This window comes from Gopherus evgoodei, chromosome 16 (assembly GCF_007399415.2).
Source record: "Gopherus evgoodei ecotype Sinaloan lineage chromosome 16, rGopEvg1_v1.p, whole genome shotgun sequence".
In the NCBI taxonomy this organism is placed as follows: Eukaryota; Metazoa; Chordata; order Testudines; family Testudinidae; genus Gopherus; species Gopherus evgoodei.
The window spans coordinates 9797754-9819548 of NC_044337.1; the positions used below are offsets into that span (position 1 = coordinate 9797754).

Sequence of the window (21795 nt, forward strand, 5' to 3'; positions counted from 1 at the left end):
CACAGATTATTCCCTCTTCCACTCGGGGTGCGGGGTTTGATACAGTTACCGAAGAAATGTCAATTCCCAATAATGACATGTCAGGGGCAGCGCTCTCAGTCGGCTAGGTATAAACATGGGGATTATTCGATTATGAAAGCTTTCTGGTGCTTCTGCCCTGGATTCTTTGGGAGGGAACACGGCTGTTTTCTGGTGCAGCTGCTCTCTCCAAGGCATCTCACTAACTGAGAGCCTAAGTAAGAATTCACCGTGAGTCATAAAAGAGTGTGGAAGTGTGTGGCAGAGCAACAAGCCAAAACAGCAGTGACTGGAGACCAGTCAAACCTCCATGACCAGGTATGACTCCCTGTTTCTGGGGAGGGATGATATGAAAGGCCAGCAAACCTCAGTCAAGTGGCTACCCTTCCTCTTCCACACTGAGACAGGCAGAGAATAATTACTGCTGTGGTGGGGATACCAAGTGAGAGCACCTGTGTCCTGCAATGGTAACTTTCCATACAGTGGCTATGTCTTCAGGTTTCAAGGATGAGGGACAAGCTGAGCTAGGAGAATTCAAGCCTACTATAAAAGGCACATACATATACATTCAGTGTGATGGCTGGAGCACTGACCAACAACTTCCAACTCCCGCTAACACAATTCCGTTAAGTAGCCACCATCCTACCAGAGAGGTACTCCCTCTCCCTGCATTCCAAGAGGCATAACTTCACCAGTGACATGCCCCCCACTCCCCCAGATTGTTAAGCTAAAATACTTTGAAGGTTTCCCGTTATGGAAACTGGCATTTTCAATGAGGATCCCAAAGCTAAACTAATGCATGCCAAGGAGTCATATTCTGCACTGACTTTTACTGCGTAGAGTTCATTAACTTCAATGTGGATTGCACTGGGTGTAAGCAAACAGAGGATTTAGACTCATGTCTGAAAGAGTCCAGTGCTTCTGAACATTGTGTCTGCAGCACAGCATTGGGCCATACCTGATATTATTAAATATAGATGAGAGCGGGTGGATATAAAATGAGTTACACATTTTTGAATGATGAGTTTTTGTAAGAAAACAACCTTTTTTCTTGGGGGGAAGGAACAAAAATCTTCATGAACCCGTCTCAACATTGTCCAAATTTTATCATTTTTCATTCTTTCTGGGGGCTAATTTTCCCCTTTTTGAATTTTTTTTATAACAGTAAAAAAATTGAATTTTAAAAAAGAAATGAAGAAAAATGGCCTTGGTTCAAACCTATCGGAATGAAAACAACGTTGAAATTTCAACATTATTTGTGAAACTAGCCTTTTGTTTTTTCACCAGCTCCAGTTGGACAGCAATAGCTATTTCTAGTTCACACTAAAGACATTCCCATCGAACTCCTGTCATAGTCAAGCCAGCTGGGTTGTGAGCTGGGCCTAGAGTTGTGAGCTCTCCCTGTCCAGTTTAGGGAGACAAAATCTATTAACATCCATGAACCCTTTATAGTATGTTGGGAGAGGAGACTGTGTGTCAGGCGTTTGCTTCAAAAGCCAAACCTTGCCAAAGAAATGGAAAGGCAGATATTGGTGGGAATTACCCAGTTTATCTAAATGAAAGGAAAGAAAACAGAAAGGTAGTTACAGAAAAGAAAAGACCAACCTATCTGGAGCGCACATCTGGAAACACTTTCTTGTTTGGAAGATTGAAGCTATGTCTACACTGCAATCAGACATATGACGGAAGCTAGCTTTGATCCAGCTAGCTCAAACAACTATAGCAGTGAAGTCATGGCAGCATGGGCTGCCACTGTTTACACAGATCCACAGATTCCAAGGCCGCTTGATCATCTAGTTTGACCTCCTGTACAGCACAGGCCATAGAACTTCTCCAAATTAATTCCTAGAGCAGCTCTTGTAGAAACACATCCAGTCTTGATTTTAAAATGATCGTGATGGAGAATCCACTGTGACCCTTGGTTAATTGCTCTCACACTTTTAAAAATGTATGCCTTATTTGCAGTCTAAACCTGTCCAGCTTCCAGAAGTTTCTACAGCTCCTGATGCTGCGGCTTCATTGCTAGCATTATTCAAGCTAGCTAGCTCACGTATGTCTACAGGTGCTGCAGGCATACCTCTGACTGCAGTGTAGACAGACCCTAAGAAGCAGGCCTGACTGGGTGATCAACACTCAGATGCCTATACTGGGCTTGCTCTGGAGACAGCTGGCGTTTGGCATGAACTAGGACGGAGTGTGTGAGGGAGGTGTCCTAGCTAGCTTGGTATCAGTAATATTGGGTTGTGCTCTTTGCCCGTTGGGAGATTGGGAAAGAAGGAGTGTCCAATTCTGGGCTGAAATTGTAAATGTAATGACCTGATGCCATGTGTTATTCCGCTCGCCTTGAGACTGCCTGCTGGAGTGGCTGTAAGAGGAGAGAATGGCGGGAGGTGACACTCACGGCAGGCTCTATTGCTGAGAAGCCAAACAGAAGATGGATGCATGGATGGGCAGGAATAGCTGTAAGTTTGTCCCTTACATGCTACAATAAAGGGAAGCTGCATTTACCCACTAGTGAGTCCCCTCCACTTGCTCTAGGGTAGTGCACAATGCACGAATGGCATGCTCTGCATCAAAATGGGTGCAAATAGCGTCATGCCTTGAGCTTCAAAACCCCAGATTCTCAAGGATGGATTCAGACCAATGGTCCATCTAGTCCAATATCCTGCCCCTAGCCTATGCCAGATGCTTCAGATGAAGGTCTAGATCTCCAAGACATGCCTAAATGTGCCTCCTGTCCCATCTCTCTTCCATTCCATCTCCTATATCCTGTGCTCACTTCCTTTGTCTTTTCTCTCCCTCTTCTGTGCCATCTGCTTATCTCTCCCTCTCCATTTCCTTCTGGTCTCCTCTACAGTTTCCCATGCCCCTCTTCTGTCTTTCCCCCTCTCCATCTCTTTACCTTTAGACACCACTGAAAACTATCTCACAGGGCTTGCTTCCTCCAGCCTGTCCTGGGCCATTGTTGTGGCAGGACAGGGCAAACACATGCCACTCCCTCTGTCTATCATCTGCTGGGGACAACTAGTGGGTTTGCTCTGTTCTCCCCTTAGGGAGTGTAACAACAGGAAGCAGCAGGTGATGGAATGGCCCTGGGGATGCACCAACTGTAAAGTGCTCCGACAAATCAGAGGAGGCAGCAGCTCCATGCAGGAGAAAACAAGGACAGGGCAGAGGAACATGCTGGCGTGGAAGATCAGGAGGGAAATGGATACCTGGATTTTGCTATCCCTGGGGCGATGACAAACCCCCTCAGTTACAGCCAGGTTGCTTGGCTCTCCTGGAGGGGAGCTGGCATGGCTCACTTGTTTGAGTGGGTTAATGAAGTCATGCTTAAATGTTAGACTTTTGGCTGACATCTTTTCTTTATTAAAAAAAAAAGGAAGAAGGAGAGAAAGAGACCAGGGGAGAGGAGAAAAAGAGAGAGAAGCCTTCTGGTGAAGGCTGGGTAATAAATTACAGAAGCAGTTCTTGGGCTGCCAATTTAACGCCATCAATCAAATTCTGGCCACCATCCAAGTGCTCTCTGCGGGGGGATGTCAGGCCAGAGCGACCACCTTTTCAAATACTGGAAATGAAATCTTCCTAACGCCGAGCTACCCCGTCGCTGCCAGAAACAATAATTTATTCCCATATGAAAGGGCAGGATCAGGAGGGGAGGGCTGCAGAAGTCAGACTCCTGGGCTGGCTACAGCCAGGGCTGACACTGGTCTGCATTAAGCCCCTGAGCCATCAAAGCTTGGCTGCTTCTTCCCCACCCTGTCCCCACATGGTGTCAGCGCCATTCCTCCTCATCTGCTACATTGCACTTTGCGGCCAGCTGTTTTAAACTTGGTGCCAGCCTGGCCCTGATCCTGTTTGCCATGAAAGTGAAGGATTTAGGAGGTTGACACTGCAGTTAAAATGATGGAAGGGATTAAAAGTAATGGCCCTCTGCTGCCATTTTCTCCTCTTGCATCTTGTGGTACTGGGGCCTGAAGAGAGATGAGAAAGTGTGGTTGCTAGGGCCGTTGGAAGAGATCATGCATGGATAAAGGCACTGTCATAAGGGAGTATAGTACAGTGGTTAGGGTAGCAGACTTGGACTCCTGGGTTCTATTCTCCGTGCTGGCAGGGAGTGTGCGACAGCTGGGTGTCTTGCATTGGCTACTACCAGCTCTGTCCCAGACCAGTTGTGCACCGTATGATGCGTCACTTCACCCTTCCCCGTCTCAGTTTGCCCATCTACTTTGGGAATACAATACTCACCTTGATCCCAGGGCTGCAATGGGGGCTAGCTAACTGCTTGCAAAGCACTTTGACATGCTAGGATGAAAGGCACTGGAAAAGTACAACACAGGATTACAGGCAGACAGGGAACAACAGCTGTGTTGGAGTGGAGCAGGGTCTCGCCCCAGTACTCTGACGGGAGGTGGGGGAGAGGTCAATGCCTGGTTGTCTTGTTCTCTTGTGGGGTTTTTTTGCTATAAATTCAGATTTTCCACCCAAGTGATAATTGACCCAAGTCTGTCAGGCTCTCAGATGGGAGGATAGAGAGTCCAGCACTCCAAACCCGGCTATCGCAACCTCTCATCTGTACATCATATTCCCTCCTGTTACCGTAAGGCAGCTGCTGGTGGAGACGCCTGCATTTAAAAGGATCTTCTCCTGCTGCTGCTGTCAGCAGGGCCCCCTTACTTGCTTTAAGAGAAGGAGGGGCTTCAAGCCCCATGCTGATGTCACATCCTGACCTGATGAGAACAGGGGTGGGGGGCGGGGACAATGTAACCATGTCTATTTCCTCCACCTCCCTCTGAGAGTCAGACACTGTTGCGATGGCCACAATAACCCCTCACCCTCCCAAAAAAACAACCCCAGGCAGCTGTTAAAAGAAGAGCTTGTGACATAAAGCATCATCCCTGCACAACATGAGGCCAGGAAGGATCGAACGAACGCATAGTAGCATCAGGCCTTTATTGGTCTAGACGGATTCTTCTCTTTAGTTGGAATAAATTGTTGCTGTAAATTTGGAGCAAGCGTCTCTTTTTGCGTGTGTTGGGGTTATACGGGGTTTGTTAGAGGAGACTAGCAGGATGAAGCAAATCAGGAGCCAAGTCCTGACCACAGCAAGTCCTGGGCTAGGGCCACCTATGAGCTAAGTTTTTTAATGTCTCCTTAATGTAAACCTTCTGTTTGAGACATCTGGTTGTCAGTGTGTCTTCTCGCGAGCAGCTGTTTGCAGTAACCTGTGGCTTTCATGGAAACTGGGCTCTCGAGGACTCCAGCATGATGTATTTATTACACAGAGGCAATAGACTCCCCTCTTGTCACTAAGTTTTATGAGCGAACATTTACGGTGGATCTGAGGCTCATCTGATAAACATTTCAAGGTACGAAAATGAATGACCTCCTGGGAACAAGCACAGCCTGTCAATTAAAATCTCATTACGAGATGTTCCCTTGGAAAATCCTCAGTCGCCTCTCCCGCTGTCGGGGGCTCCCTCGCTGTCAGAGCAACCTGAGAAATGAGGCTGGAGGACAGACCTTCATTCTTGTCAAGAGACTAGAACTGCTTGCAAGCGGCAGGGGTATTTTTAGAAGCTTCCCCACGGTGAGGAGATGGTGGTTACTCAGATGCATGAGGGGCTGCTGAAAGTTCAGCTGGAGATCCCTGCCTCTGTGCGGAAGGACAACTGCGGAATCCACGGATGTCTCTAGACATTGCTTTCTGTATAACGGTGCGTCAAGGAGACACTGGAGAGCACTTTCCAAATCTCCTTGCTGGACATGCAGAGACAAGTTTGCCTGGCTTGTATTTTCCTGCTGGATAATGCCTTCAAATAGGCGCATCGTCACTCAGCTTCCAGAGATGCCCAGGTAACAGAGGGAGTTACCAGGGAAACATAAAGAAAACCAACAGCCCCATGGATTTGTACTGATAGGGATGACTTGAAATGAGCAACAAATTGCAGTGCCATCAAGGAGAGGGGAGGAGAGTGGCTTCACATCAGAGGTTAATGAGCTATCAAAAAAATTACGACCAAGGTCACCTCTGTAGGAGGGCCAGTCACAGGCTAACTTGGATTTATGTCTAGGAGGGTCGTAAATTGTTGCAAGAAATTGTGGCATGGATCCAGGAATGGATCCCTGCTTGTGCCCAACATGCAGGGTGGGCAAAAAAAAAAAAAGAGGAAAATCTATTGGTATTATGTGTTTGTTGTGGTTAATTGCTCCCCCCCACCATCGGTACCTCCCAGTTCTCTCTCTCTCTTTCTTTCTAGCACTCAGAGAAAAGGTCATTTCTGAAACAGACTGCTGACAACATGGCATTTGTAAAACATCTCTAAGCATGTTGGCTGAATCTAGAATCCTGAGGGAGCTTCATGACACTTGCTGAATGTTCTTTGTGAGGAGTTATGGTAGCAGTTCATGACTGGTGGCCAAAAGGTCATAATAAGACACTTTATCCAGGAAACAACCCATCTAACTCTCCCAGTCCTCTGATGTGGCATACTCCACGTATATTCTATTCCACAGTTGCAGTCTCTCCGAACATGCATGTTCACCAGTAATATACATTTGCATATACCCCAAAATGATTTTTTTGGGGGGGGCTATTACTGCTGGAACCGTTGTTCTTCATAATCTCAGAGTTATCCAGCTGCTAATCCTCATTCTTGGCATGGGATTAAGGATAAGGGAACACGGGTTTGTAACATACATTTTATCCTATAGCCTGGACATGCTTCAGTTTGCAGCATGGTTTTAGTGCGCACTGCATTTAGAATTTGGGCAGGCCACTGTAATGCCATTTTATTGTTTTAGGTGGGAGGGAGAGAAATCTAAGCTCTTTAAGAGTATTTATAACTTGTAAAGTGCCCAGTAACCATGGTGAGGGGCAACGGATCAATATGTCACATTAGGCTGACTAGACAGACAGACTATACATCTCGTATGTCTGTCTCTCCATCAATCAGATGAGAGAGCGAGGATTAATTCACCAGGGGCTTAGGAGATATTGTGCTGAAAAGTCACAGTCTATCACATGCTGATAGTTCATTCACCAAACCCTAAGGAGATATCACCAGGGTAGAACTACAGATTAAAAGAAAATATCTGCTTTTTGTGTGACCTGTAAACAAATGGAAGTTTTATCTCCACTCTCTCATGGTGTCAAGACAGTTTTTGCATGTGAACCTTCTCCCCTGCCCCTTATATAAACAAAAGCTACATGAGGCCCTCATGTCTTGTGCCTCCAAAATAAAGGTGTGGGAGGGGAGCCTTTTTAATGCCTTCACATCTGTAGCGGGCTGGTGGGCTATAGCTGGGTTAATGGTTTAGATGAAGTTGCAACTGTTAATTTTACTACTGTTAAAAACCAGAACACAAGCAAAGACGATCGCTGTGGGACAGCCATTTTCACTCCAGAGATCTCAGAACAATAGGCCAGGCTCTAAGTGGTATAACATCCATTGTAAACTTCTCAAGAACCCACTACATGGAGCTGGGTGGGGATTTTCCAACCAATGTGTTTGTTAGTCACAAAATGCTGATTTGTCAAAATCCCAAAAAGGATTCCTCTGCCAGTACCCCAGTATGGTGCTCTGCTGCTCAAGCTGCTCTCCTTCATCATCTGGACTTTTTCTACCTACCAACGCTACAGCTTTTAGACGATGTGCTGATTGAGGCAGAGTCCTTTATCCCTCAGGATACATCCTTAGGGTAAACTGTCCCTTTATTATTCTAGTACTTAGCTCTCCAAACACCTGATGCAATGCACCTCAGTCCTAATTTGCATCACTCTCTGTACTTCCACATTCATTCATTCGTCTTAACTCAGACATAGGTTAGGGGATTGTTATAGAAGTGGATGGGTGAGATTCTGTAGCCTGCATTATGCAGAAGGTCAGACTAGATGATCATAATGGTCCCTTCTGACCTTAAAGTCTATGAGTCTATCTAATCAGTGTATACTGTGACAATGCTGAAAATATCAGAGCACATTTGAATTCTGGAGGAGTCACAGTCTCTGCCATGAAGACTCCAATGTAAAAAAGACTGGGGGTCAATGCTAATTTATAACAGTTTTGACAGTTCACCTCAGTCCTAATTTATAGCACTGGGTCCACACAGCTTTACTAGTTCACTTAGGCCCAGATCCTAATTTGCAGCACGGCCTGTTATTCCCAGGACTTCTCTCCCAAACAACTGTTACAAATCACTTAAATCCTAAATTACAGCACCCCTTTATCCCAATCCAAGTTAGATGATGGGATTGGTTGGTGAGATTTACAAAGAGCTACCTCTCTGGTATTAGGGGATCATCAGGGTCATCTGAATGGCCACCTAAACAGGATGCACTCAGCAGTGTAGGACACTAGGCAACTCTAACGGGGTGAGATGGACTAACCCCAAAGGATTATGGGAAAGCACAGCTACCTGGGCCCCAGCTCATCCTCACTGCGCCAGACAAAGTCTCCAAACTTCTCGTAATGCGAGTTGTAGTGGTGCTGGACTCGGAAGAGCATGGACGCGGAGACCTCCATCAGCGTGTTGTAGGCAGTCTGCTGCTCCTTCCCACTGGTATAGCCATTGTAGAGGTTGTAGATTTTATCAGCTATCTCTGAAAAGGAGCAGGGGAAGGAGGAGTTTACAAGGGAATGGAAGGCACAGGGAGTGCGGAAGGAAAAACCAGGCAGTGGGGCTGACACTGGGGGACTGGGGTGGCCGCCTCACCCACAGCAGCTTGGAAGTTGGCTTCGGAGCACAGCCATCTATCTGGGCAGCTGTACCAGACTGAGGCCCCAATCCTGCTAGTGGCCTCACATGGCTGGAGCCCTGGTGACTTCAACAACTCTGTGTGGGTGCAGGGAGTCTGCTTCTGCAGAACCATTTGCAGGATCAAGGCTTGACCCCTCAGCTGTGCCAACCAATGCCTGCCACCTCCCATTCAATGGTGCAGACTCTAAACCTCTGCGTCCAGTCCCAGTCGGCCAAAATTCCACAGCTGCTGAGTGGGAGCTGGGGAATAGTAATGCACAGAGAGAAGGAGATGCTAGAATACCAGGCACAAAAGCCTAAAGTACCTCCAGAGCTGGGAAGCACTGCTGTCGAGGGAACTGCTTGCTCAAACACTATGGGCCTGATTTTCAACTTCATGAGAGTATTTCTTCACTTCAGAATTAACCCAGGCTCTTACTTGGGTGTTGCCCCTAACATCCCCATACAAAGCCCTCTCGTGCGAGTTGGCTGGAGTTTTCAAAGCAGTCTGTCTGGCTTGCCTGGGGTAGAGCTCAGGTGCTGTTTTCTGTTGGGCTCGTAATCTGCCCACCCTCTGCAGCAAGAACACAGGCACCAACTTTCATTTTTCTGGGTGTGTGCTCCACCCCACTTCCGCCCACCCGCCCCCACCCCACCTCTTCCCCCAAGGCCACACCCTTGCTCCGCCTCTTCCCACCCCCGATCCGCCTCCTCCCCCAGTGCCCTGCCCTCGCTCCACCTCTTTCCACCCCCACTCCGCCATCTCCCACCCGTGCCTCCCACCTGCCTCTGAGCAGCTGACTGGCAGGTGCCTGGTGGGTGCTGAACACCTACTATTTTTGGGGGGGCTGGAGCACCCACAGAGTCAGTGCCTGTGACTCAGGGGTGGCTTTGCCATGTGGTGCTCTCATGGGGGGGGCTAACTAGGTGCCGATCACCCACGTTAACTCCAAAGACATGCCCTGAAGCACCTAAATAAGGGTTGATTTGTCACAAGGGTTTAGACTGTTGGGTGCACGTTGAGAGCTGAACTCTTTGGAAAATTGGGCCCCATGGGAACGATTGCAGGTGGGGGGAGGGAAGGGAATATGAGAGGTTGAGGTTGTTTTTTTTTCCCGTGAACATTATCAGTAATAAGAAAAGCAAGTTAGGCAGAAATGCAGAGAGTAATCATTAAAAATAACATGAGCATAATCTCTGGCTCTGATCTCACACTATTCATTAGTAGATCACAAAGTGCTTTCCAAAGGAGGTCGGTATCATTGTCTCTTTTTTACAGATAGGGTTCTGGCAGAGCCCCTCAACCTTTTTTGAATAAAAGGGGTTTCTTTAGTGTTGGGGGAAAATGGCCTCCCCCCCCCGGAAATGGGGGGAGGGAGATGCAGAAAACCACCCCCCCACACTTACATTGGATATATAATTTTATTGAAAGAAATTGTTAAATATATTTTGTTTTCTGAAAACTGGGTTTTTCATTAAAAGAAAAAAATTCTAATAATGTACATTGTGTTTCTGATAAAAAATGTGAACGATTTTGAAAATGTCACTCCCACATAAAGGGACCTGTTTCAACCCCTGAAAACTGAAATCAACTTCCAAATTTTGGACATTTGTATTACTTCTCCCCCCCTCCCCGCCCCCTCAGCTGTAGGTCCCTTTGTACAGTAACACAGTGGTTTTCAACCTGAGGCCCACAGACTATGTCTAAACGTCCACACTACAGAGTAAAATCGAAATTAATAAAATCGATTTTATAAAACAGGTTTTATAAAATCGATTTTACGCGTCCACACTAGGGCACATTACTTCAGTGGTGTGCGTCCATGGTCCCAGGCGACCATCGATTTCCGGAGCGGTGCACTCTGGGTAGCGCAGTAAAAGAATGGGACCAATAACTTCGATTTCCGTCCACACTAACCCTAAATCGATATAGTAATATCGATTTAGGGTTACTCCTCTCATGGAGCAGGAGTACAGAAATCGATTTTAAGACCCCTTAAAATCGATTTTAAGTGCCTTGTAGTGTGGACGGGTACAGCGTTAAATCGATTTAACGCTGTTTAAATCGATTTAACGCTGTAGTGTGGACCAGGCCTAAGATTTCCAAAGGGGGCCGCACCTCTAGTCAAAATTTTGTAGGGGTCCGCAAATGGAAACAGGTGGCAAACCCCTGCAGTAACAGATCACACACACGAGACAGACTGTGAGCTTTGTGATCATGCATGCACTCTGCATGTCACTGTTTGGCTCTTCATTCTCTTACTGCTGTTCAGAACAGTCTGGTTATTCCAGCTTCACCCCTTGTTCTTTCTCTCTCGGGGCCTGTCTACACAGGGACATCCAAGAAAGCTAATCCAAATTATTTTTTACAGTAGATTAGTTAAACCAAATTAACCCCCCGTGTCGATGTTGTCATTCAAATGAATTAAGCAAAATCGAATGTAGGCCACTTTAATACTGAATTGCAATTAACTTTCGCAAGTGTCCTCGTGACAAGCCCTCACTCTCCTTGAACGTCTCCTCCAGTGTCTCTCTCCGCTTTCCTTACTGTTATTCCTTTTCTTTTCTCTCTCCTCACCTCCGCTGCAGTATTGGTAGCACGGCAATCAGCCGCGTCTCTGAGGACAGTGGACAAGGGAAGTGGGAAAAAGGAGGGTCCGAGGTGATTAGCAGGAGAGCTCTCCCGGGTTTGGGAGCACGGGAATCAGGAGATCGAACTCTTACCTTCTGCCTTGCTGTCATCCACCAGCGGGCAGGCTGTTCTCAGGGTGATGGTGCTCAGCTCTGAATGCCTCCCTCGGGTGTCCACGGCATAGAGGGTAAATCTGGAAGGTAGAGAGAAGATCAGCTGTGTTAGCCACCACACCAGCTCTGCGACAGTACATGGACAAGGCTCCAAGACAGCAATGAACTGTTCAGTCCAAGTTCGTTACGTCCACTTCTGACAGCTTGAGTGGGCGAGAAGAGAACAGTAGAATTTATAACAAAGAGGACAAAGAAGGAAAGCTGCCGGGGCCTCAGTGCCCTGCTCACTGCATTCGTGCAAAGGCACTATTATCTGTGGGCTGCCTTGCACTGCTCATTGCATCTACACAAGGGCACTGGTGTCTGGAGAGCTGCCCCGCTGCCCTGCAGCTCTATAAAGCCACTGTCATCTAGGGGGGCTGCTTCACCTGCCGCACTGCAACTGCGCCAGGACACTAGCTTCTGCGAGTACACTGCCTCTACCTCCATCCTTAAGTAACAGAGGTTTTAATTCCTCTCTCAAATGCCCAAACACGTGGCAGCAGCAGCTTGCAAGCATCCTTCAAATAGATCTCTGCTGTCTTTTCTCCATTCTCTAGCCAGAGAGGGGCTGGGAACGGCTGAGAGTGTTGATTTCACACTTGAAACTAATGGAGAGCATCTGACAGGAAAATACAGCGCTTGTGCTTGGAAGAATCTTTGCTCAAACAGGCCGTGAGCGTTTTTTTTTTTTTGGCTTTGAGCAACAAGTGTCCTGATCAGAAGTTTACAGCATAAAACACAGAGAGCTTCTTATCAGCTGGGGATTGGGTAAATCCCAGCACAATCCTCTGCGCGGCTCCCAGTGGGCATCTTTCCATATTTATCCACTCAGAGCCAGGCGGTGCTACAAACGTCTTCTGGGCCGCCTTTGACAAAATGCAGGGGCTCACCTGGCCGCCTTGGAGGTCTGAGACACCCAGTGATGGGGCACCCGCTGACTGAAGCCAGATCAGGCCACTAAATAGCACAGCCAGGCTTATTATCTTAACGTCAAACCCAACGGCTCTCGGGAGACAGTGAAAATTGTTCTTCTAACAGCTGTTGTGGCTGACGTGGGATCCGGACTGTGCTGTATGACCTCCTCGCTGTGATCCAAGTCCATAGCATCCTTGGCTGTGTCAGAAGTAACATCCCCATGGACGTGCTCTCTACCACACGGGCACAGCTAGATCGCAGCCAAAGGGGCCATTTCCAGCCTGGGCGAATGTACAGGCACGAGCTGTGATTGAGCTAGTGTGCTGCAAACAGCAGTGTAGCTGTGGGGCCACAGGCAGCAGATAGGCTGGTGACCTGAGTATGTACCAAGAGTCTAACAGGGCTAAGCATGATGCTCTGGCCACACTGCTCTGGCTAGCCACGCTGCCCTGGCCACGCTGCTCTGGCTAGCCATGCTCCCCTGGCCACGCTGCTCTGCCTAGCCATGCAGCCCTGGCCACACTGCTCTGGCTAGCCACACCTCCCTGGCCACTCTGCTCTGACTAGTCACGCTGCCCTGGCCACGTCGCTCTGGCCACACTGCTCTGGCTAGCCATGCCACCCTGGCCACGCTGCTCTGACTAGCCACACTACCCTGGCCATGCTTTTCTAGCTAGCCTGGCTGCCCTGGCCCTGCTGCTCTGACTAGCCACACTGCTCTGGTCACACTGCTCTGACTAGCCACACTGCCCTGACCATGCAGTTATGACTAGCCACACTGCTCTGGCCACACTGCTCTTGACTAGCCACACTGCCCTGGCCACACGGCTCTGACTAGCCATGCTGCTCTGGCCACGCTTCTCTGGCTAGCCACGCCACCCTGGCCACGCTGCTCTGGCTAGCCATGCCGCCCTGACCACGCTGCTCTGGCTAGCCACGCTGCCCTGGGAACACTTCTCTGACTAGCCACACCTCCCTGGCCACTCTGCTCTGACTAGCCACACTGCCCTGGCCATGCCGCTCTGGCCACACTGCTCTGACTAGCCGTGCCACCCTGGCCACGCTTCTTTGGCTAGCCACGCCACTCTGGCCACACTGTTCTGACTAGCCATGCTGCCCTGGCCACGCTGCTCTGACTAGCCACGACACCCTGGCCATGCTGCTACTTGTAGCATCCAAGCTCGATCACAGTTAACACATGTACATCTGCCTGGACTGGGAATGCAACCTCCAGCTACAGCATGCACGCACCACACGTACACAACATACAAACTGGCTTCTGCTCTTTTCCACACCGGCCCTGTCTGGGATTAGCCCCAATTCAGCCATCAAGGGCCATCAAGCTATGTAGCTATGACCTGCCCATCGCCAGAGGAGACAAAGAAAACTGCCATTTGCACCAAGGCAGCTAACACCATTTCCAAGGAAGGGATATGCTCCATCAGTGCAAGCAGTGTCCTTTCTTAACTACATCTGGGGGCTGCATGGGCACAGTCCTGTCTATACATTGTCAAGGAGTCTGCCTGCCGACAGGGACAGTTGCCATTTTGTGAAGCTCAGTTGATGCAGCATGTTACAGAGGAGAAACCCACGCTGTGCTCTCTCACGGAGACACTGCTTTTACCCTTCTATTGTGCTCCCTTAACATAACACAAGTTGTTTAGACTGGGAGCGTCATAGCACATGAAAAACAATTGCAGCACATAGGAATGATAAGGCCCATTTTATAGTGACGTGAACTGTGACACTTGCAGGTTGAGTGACTTGCAGAGAGATGGTGGGAAAACCAGCAATGGAACCCAGGTGTCCTGACTCCCAATCCCCTGCTGTAATTGCTGGACAACGCTCCTCCTTCTCCACAAACTGCTTAACTCAAAGGTGACAAGCTGCAAAAAGAGCTAACGACACATTTCTCCCGCCAGCGGATTTTCAGGGAAATCCTGGCGTCCTCTGTTTCTGCACGTGGTATTTTTTATTTTTGTAATGTGCGAACACAAGTTAATCCCTAACCTCTGCCCCAGCTGTAGCCAAGCTCCAATCCGTACCACAGCATTTTCCTTTAAAGCCGAGAGGTTTTTATTAACACATGTCATAACCTAGTCCCAGATTTGAAAAAATCCGGTTTCCTGATTGGTCCTCTGGTCAGGTGCTTCAGGTTACTTTTTTTTCCAGGTGAAAGAGACATTAACCCTTAGCTATCTGTTTATGACACGCCCCCCAAATTGCAGACAGTGGGGAAGCTCACTGGCGGCGATTTCCTTACCTGGTTGGCCAAGTCTTCCCCCAGTAGCATGGGGATAGGATAATTGTCATAGACTGCAAAAGTCCACATTCCTGACCAGCCTTTGTACTGGACAGGCAGTTCAGCTGTAGGCAAGTCTACAGCTTGTGACATGAAGGGGTAAATTGTCACTTGGGCCTTTGGGTTGATGAATTTGGGGTCTACGAAGGATTGGTGGATAGCTGACACTTGTGCCCCCGTGTCTCTCCACGCAGTAACCTTCTTTCCGCTCACTCTCAAATTTTCCCTTCGCTCCAAGGGTATTTGAGAGGCATCTGGGCCTGGGGATCTTTTGTGTGATGGTGGTGTAATGAACTGCACTCGGATGGCGTTCTTTGGACAGTTGGCCTTGATATGTCCCAGTTCATTACACTTAAAGCATCTTCCATCTGATGGGTCACTGGGCCGAGGTGAGTTACTGGAGACTGGTGAGGTGGAAGAATAGGGCGTCTGTGGCTTTACTTGGGTTGTATGTGGGGTCTTTGGCTGTCCTCGGTTGTAGGATTTATGGTCGGTGTGCCCCCTGGGGTATTCGTTCCCCTTGACTGTAGCTTTCTTGCTTTCTGCCACTTCCATCCATCTGGCTCTGATCTCCCCCGCCTCAGCGAGATTTTTGGGTTTTCCATCTTGTATGTACCATGTGATGTTCTCAGGAACACCATCCAAGAACTGCTCCATTTGTATGAGGAGGTGCAGTTCTTCCAAGGTTTTAACATTGTGTCCTGATATCCAGGCCTCATAATTTTTCCCAATGTAGTAGGTGTGTTTGGGAAATGACACATCCGGTTTCCACTTTTGGGTTCTGAAACGCCGACGGGCATGATCCGGGGTTATCCCCATTCTGTATCTGGCCTTGGTTTGAAAAAGTTTATAGTCGTTCATTTGCTGCTTAGGCATTTCAGCTGCCACCTCTGCTAAAGGTCCACTGAGCTGTGGCCTCAATTCTACCATGTACTGGTCTTCAGGGATGCTGTACCCAAGACAGGCTCTTTCAAAATTTTCCAAGAAGGCCTCGGTGTCATCATCTGCCTTGTAGGTGGGAAATTTTCTGTGATGTGGAACCATAATTGGCGAAGGGTTGTTAGGATTGGCTGGTGCATGCAGCCCAGCTTGCGCTAAGTCCAGTTCATGTTTTCTCTGTTTTTCCTTCTCTTCATTTTCTTTTTGTTGTTTTTCCATTTCTTTTTGTTGTTTTTCCATGTCTCGGCGGTGGGCCGCCTCTTCTTCTTCTTGTTTCCTTCTGTGGGCCACCTCTTCTTCTTCTAGTTTTCTTTTGTGGGCTGCCTCTTTGGCTGCTTGTTCTCTTTTGTAGGCTGCCAGTTTGATGCTTTCTTCCTTTTCTTTCAGCTCCACCTCTTTTTGTTTTTTTTCCAGTTGTCGCCTGTGTTCAGCTTCTTTGATTTGTTCTTCAGCCTCCATTTTTGTATTGGAAGATATGGTTCCTGTTTTCTTGTGTTGGGGTGCCCTCTGGTGTTTATTGTCTGAACTGCAGGCTCTGTTGCCTCCTGGGGTCTGCCTAGCAACAGTACCTTTTTCCCTTTCTTCCTTTAGCTAATTTTTTCAATGTAAGGTAAACCAGAAAAACCACTTTATTTGCATGTATATAGTGCTGGTATATGACTCCTAATGGGAGTGCTATTGTCTGACAAAAGACCTGTTTATCACAGCTTAATGGTTTCTTGCTTAATATGCAAGCCACAACTGCCAGAGAGAGCAGAAAAAAAAATTCTCTCTGGTTCCTTTTGAAAACCAAACCTCTCTGCTAAAAAGCCCCTAGCAGAGAAAAGAAAAATATAATATTCCTACTGGCTTCTGGATTCTATCTTTCCCACTACACTGCACATCATGTCATAACCTAGTCCCAGATTTGAAAAAATCCGGTTTCCTGATTGGTCCTCTGGTCAGGTGCTTCAGGTTACTTTTTTTTCCAGGTGAAAGAGACATTAACCCTTAGCTATCTGTTTATGACAACACGTAATTGCAGCACTTCGTAATTAGTGCTCACATAATCTCTTCAACCGCAACGGGGGGTCAGAAGGTGGCGTCTCTGCTTGGAAGAGTGTTTAAAATATTTCAGCAGCGTTGGATGATGTCAAGGGCCCAGACCGGCACCTTGCCTGACTCGTCACTGAGCTCACCCTGACACAACGGGAAAGTTATTCCGTCACCGGATCCAGGAACGCTGGCAGGGCTGGGTTAATTAAGAAAAGGTACACAGCTTCCTGGACCATGGTTATCACAGCAGGGTTCCCTCAATACTGTGCTGCAATGGGCAGCGGGCCTTATGTCCAGCACAGTCTAACCTGGCTCTGGTGAACTGTCAGAATAAAAAAAGGCAAACTATTTATGTCCACTAAGCCACAACCCTCCTGTCCTTCAAGGAGGTTTTGAAATCCCACCTCAGGAATCGCATTCCGGTCATAATGAGCCCAACCCATAAAGGACTTGAATCTTGCTCCCCTTGAAATCCCTCACAGCCTCCGAGGGGGAAAGGTTGGAACTCGCCGGAACTTTTTTTGTCTGGCTTTGTGTTCAACCACCTGTTTCTTACCCCTTGTAAACATTAGCACAGGGGTGGCCACTCAGGAGCCCCATGTGGCTCTTCAGAAGTTAATATGCGGCTCCTTGTACAGGCACCGACTCCGGGGCTGGAGCTACAGGCGCCAACTTTCCAGTGTGCCAGGGGGTGCTCACTGCTCAACCCCTGGCTCTGCCACTGGCCCTGCCCCCACTTCAGCCCTTCCCGCCCCCTCCCCTGAGCCTCCCCACTTCTTCCTCCCAGGGCCCTGCACCCCTGAAACAGCTGATCGGGAAGTGCAGGGAGGAAGGGGGAGGGGCTGATCAGCAGAGCTGCTGGTGGGTGGGAGGTGCTGGGAGCAGGGTGGGGGAGCTGATGGGGGCTGCTGATGTATTACTGTAGCTATTCGGCAATGGACATTGGTAAATTCTGGCTCCTTCTCGGGCTCAGGTTGGCCACCCCTGCATTAGGGCATGGTTACACTTGCAGATGTAGAGCACTGGGAGTTAAACCAGCATTTGGAGACCGCAGCAGGGAAAACACTGCCGAGTGTTTACACTGTCAGCTGGAAGCGCGCTGGCGTGGCCACATTAGCAGCTCTTGCAACATCACAAAGAGCAGTGCATTGTGGCAGCTATCCCAGCATGCAAGTGGCTGCAACATGCTTCTCAAATGCAGTGGGGGGGGGAGTGTGACAGGGAGTGTGTTGTGTGTATGTGGGGGGAGAGAGTGGGTTTTTGGGGTCCTGAGAATGTGTCAGCATGCTGTCTTGTAAGTTCAGACCCCTCTCCCCCATGCCTCTCTCACACACTAATAGCAAGCAGCATTCCACACCAATGGTTGCTTTGTCCCGGAGCAGGTAAACATGCCGGCTGTCAGAAACGGAGCTTTGAAAGGCGATATCCACATTCCTACAGCCGATTCCAAAACAATGACAAGAGTGGCCACTTGACTTCAGGGGATTATGGGATGTTTCCGGAGGCCGATCAGAATGCAGTACCTCATCCACACTGCCGCTGGGGCATTTCAGCCAAGGCGCAATAAGCATTATGCTTCTCATGGAGGTGGATCACCAGGAGCTCTCCAGCTGCAGAGTCCAGGCACTCTAAGTGCCTTGCCAGTGTGGACAGGTCGGGAGTTAGGGCGCCTGGGGCTGCATTAGTGTGCTCTAACTTTCAAGCGTAGCCAAGCCCTGCATTAGAGTGTAAATTCAACAGGAGCCTCCAACTTGGCTGGGGTATTTTCCTCAGTTGGGTACTGTGCACTGCTGGGCATGGTAACAGGGCTATAATATGGTAAATAAACAACAGAAAGAAAAGACGATCTACACAATGGAAGAGGAGAGGAATTGTTCATGGTGTGGTCCAAGAAGGGTGCAGATTAGGAGTAAAGGAATTAACTATGAAAAGGCCCTGAGGCTGTATGCCAGGGGGGAAAGATGTCCTGACAATAAGAGCTCATATCATGGAATAGTCTTCCAAGTGAAGTAGCAGCAACCACATTTCAGATACTTAGAACTAGGTTGTCCTGAACACTGGAGAATACCCTGGAGTTGCTGGGCAGAATGGACTCAGTGTGTCCTCATGGAGCATTTCCATCAATACCTCTTGCAATCTGTTACTCACATCATAGCAGCCACTTGTGCTGATTTCAAGGTCCCCCCTCAGCTTAGTTGGTAAGTGAGTTTAAGGAGGCCAAAATGTATTTGGACATTCCTGGGGGGATAAGGATATGTCATGATATGACACAATAACAAAGGTGGTGACACAGTACCACAAGACAATGATGAAATGATTTGCTCCTGTGGGACATGGAAAAAGGAAGGCCATTATATCACATTGAGCCACGTTCTAAATGCTGCAAACATACTGGTGTGGTATCTTTAATGAGTGGCCAGGACCTCATTGCTGTCTGAAAGACGTCATTTTCCAACAACTTTGGCCGTTGAGAGGCCTTCATGGCGTCCAGCAGTCCCCAAATGCAAAAAGCTCTTGTGCCCGGGACACAATTAGCCAGCGGCTTTAGCCTGTAGGTTCTCTGTTGTGAGAACCCTCTGTTAAACTAGGGAATGATTCATTTACTATAGACAGGATAGAAAGCAGCATTCCCACTCTGTGACTTCACATCCTCTGCATGGAGCAAAGGACACCCCACATCAGCTATTCTGCCATCCAAGTTGTTAGGTTCAGCTGTTAACATTTCCAACCTGTAGCTGTCCAGCTACTGCAATCCACGGTATTTCTGGTCATTCTCAAAGGGAAGTCTCTGTAGAGGGGAGCCAGATGTTCTTGAGTTAAAGGGCCAAATTTGGAACTGAACCTCAGTAATTCTATAAAAAAAAATATGGAGATATACCTATCTCATAGAGCTGGAAGGGACCCTGAAAAGTCATTGAGTCCAGCCCCTTGCTTCCACTAGCAGGACCAAGTACTGATTTTGCCCCAGATTGTTAAGTGGCCCCCTAAAGGATTGAACTCACAACCCTAGGTTTAGCAGGCCAAACCACTGAGCTATCCCTCCCCCCCTAATTCTAGTGGGAGCCTACAGCTATGTCTACACTACAGCTTATGTCAGCATAGCTTATGTCGCTCAGCATGTGTGAATAAATCACCGGACGTGACACCGACATTCACACCGGTGTGGATAGCGTTTTGTCGGCAGGAGACCTTCTCCTGCCAACACAGCTACTACTTCTCACGGGCGGTGGAGTAGTTAAACCGACGAGCGCGCTCTCTCCTGTTGGCTTAGACCATCTCCATTAGAAAGCTCACAGTGGAGCAGCTGCATCCAGAAGTGAAGTAAGCCGGTACGCAAGAGCCTGTGCACTGTACCGGGGCGGATCGGCTTCTCCTGGCAGCAATTTAAAGGGCCTGGGGCTTCCAGCACCGGCTGGAGCCCTGGGCCTTTTAAATTGCTGCCAGAGCCTTGCTGCTGATTTAAAGGGCCAGGGGCTCGGCCACTGCTACAGCCTCAGGCCTTTTAACTTGCCGCTGGAGTACTGTTGCCGCTACCCCAGGACTCTGGCAGCAGGGCTCCGGGGATGATTTAAAGGGCCCAGGGTGGTAGTGGCAGCCGGAGCCACGGGCCCTTTAAATCACCCCTCGAGCCCCCAGCCGTCGCTCCTAACCTGGGACTCTGGCAGCACAGCTCAGGTGGCCGGGGCCCCCTCCGATGGTGATTTAAAGTGCCCAGGGCTCCACTGTGGTAGTAGGAGATGGAGTCCCAAGCCCTTTAAATCACCCCCGAGGCTCCCAGCCACCTCTGCAGCTGGTAGCTCCAGGGGTCATTTAAAGGGCTGATGGCTCCCAGATGCTGCTACCACAGCCCCAGCCCTGGCCCCTTTAAATCCTGATCCTGGGGATTTAAAAGCCCCGCCTCTTCCGGTAGAGGCCCCTCCCCCTCCGAAGGACTCCGGCGTACCAGTAAGTCCTTTAAGTTACTTTCACCCCGGCTACATCGGTGCATCTGCCCGCTGGGAACTCCCTTGTGTAGCCGTGCCCTAAGTTGGTGTCACTTCCACCTCCTTCCTGGCCCCTCGCAGCATGCACGTCACAGTAAGGCCTGCTCCACACATACACAGTGGCAGTGGTGTAGCCAAAGGGGTGATCTGAAAACAAGCAAGTCTAATTGGTGCAACTTGGTGTGGTGGCATGTAATCAATTTAAACTAAACCGAATTCAATCATTCGTTAATAGGTTTAAGAGTGTCCACACATGGGTGGTGGTGGTGGTGGTGACAATTTATCTCCATCTGTTTTTAAACTGATTTAATTAAATCGGTGCCCAAACTGTGTAGACGTGCTCAACATTCTCTCGCTTAGATACTGACATGTAAGTATGAGGGATTCTAATGGAATGTAGGAAACTCTAAATAACACATCACCTTTGGATTTGGCCCAAATTATGCAACAATTTGGTGCTGGTGAGTGGCTCAGCTTGGGAGCACGATGCTCTTTGTTTATTCACAGTCCAAGTACAACATGGGCAGCAGGAACATTAGCTTCTCTACGTGACCCCACCGACAGGCTCCACCTCTTCTTGCAGTTCGAAGGCTGAGAGATTAGCTTGGTCTCCAGACTAAGAGACTGCCAATAAGGGTGTGACAAATGCCAACTGGACTGAGATCCAACAGCACATTATATACCCGTTACTGAACGGCCGTCAAGTGGGAACGACTCTGAATCATGATCAGCTTGATGAGATCTAGTAGCCTGGAGGGGAAAGGCTCTGCCTCCCAGGGCAAATCGCCTGAGCCATTCAGGCCATGATAGGTGCATACATGCAGCATAGATCTCAGTTCTGTTTCCCAGGTTTTCCTTTGTTTTTTTGGCATGGCCAGTAACGCTCACACATCCGCCAGTGATTATAGGGTAAAAAGACCTATGCATGAACATGCCTCATGCCGCCAAAGCAGGTTGCTTTCCCAGATCCTCAGTAAGCAGCAGCTGCCAGTTAATCTCCTGTTCTCATGTTTTTGAGCTCTCCAGAACTGTCACTGTGTTGGATCCTGATTTGCAAGGTCCCAGGTGAAGTGTTGG

The 21795-nt window shown here is 48.7% G+C and overlaps 1 protein-coding gene across 2 annotated transcripts in view; it reads right to left on the reverse strand.

Annotated features, from left to right (window-relative positions):
* The window catches only part of ASTN2 (astrotactin 2), a 639084-nt gene that overhangs the window by 4106 nt on the left and 613183 nt on the right, over positions 1–21795 (reverse strand). For both annotated transcript variants that reach the window (XM_030535214.1, XM_030535213.1), the window contains 2 exons: positions 11482–11582; positions 8437–8620 (listed from right to left, as the gene is read on the reverse strand). In XM_030535214.1, the coding sequence (XP_030391074.1) occupies positions 8437–8620; positions 11482–11582 (285 nt within the window). The remainder of the gene's footprint in view (positions 1–8436; positions 8621–11481; positions 11583–21795) is intronic.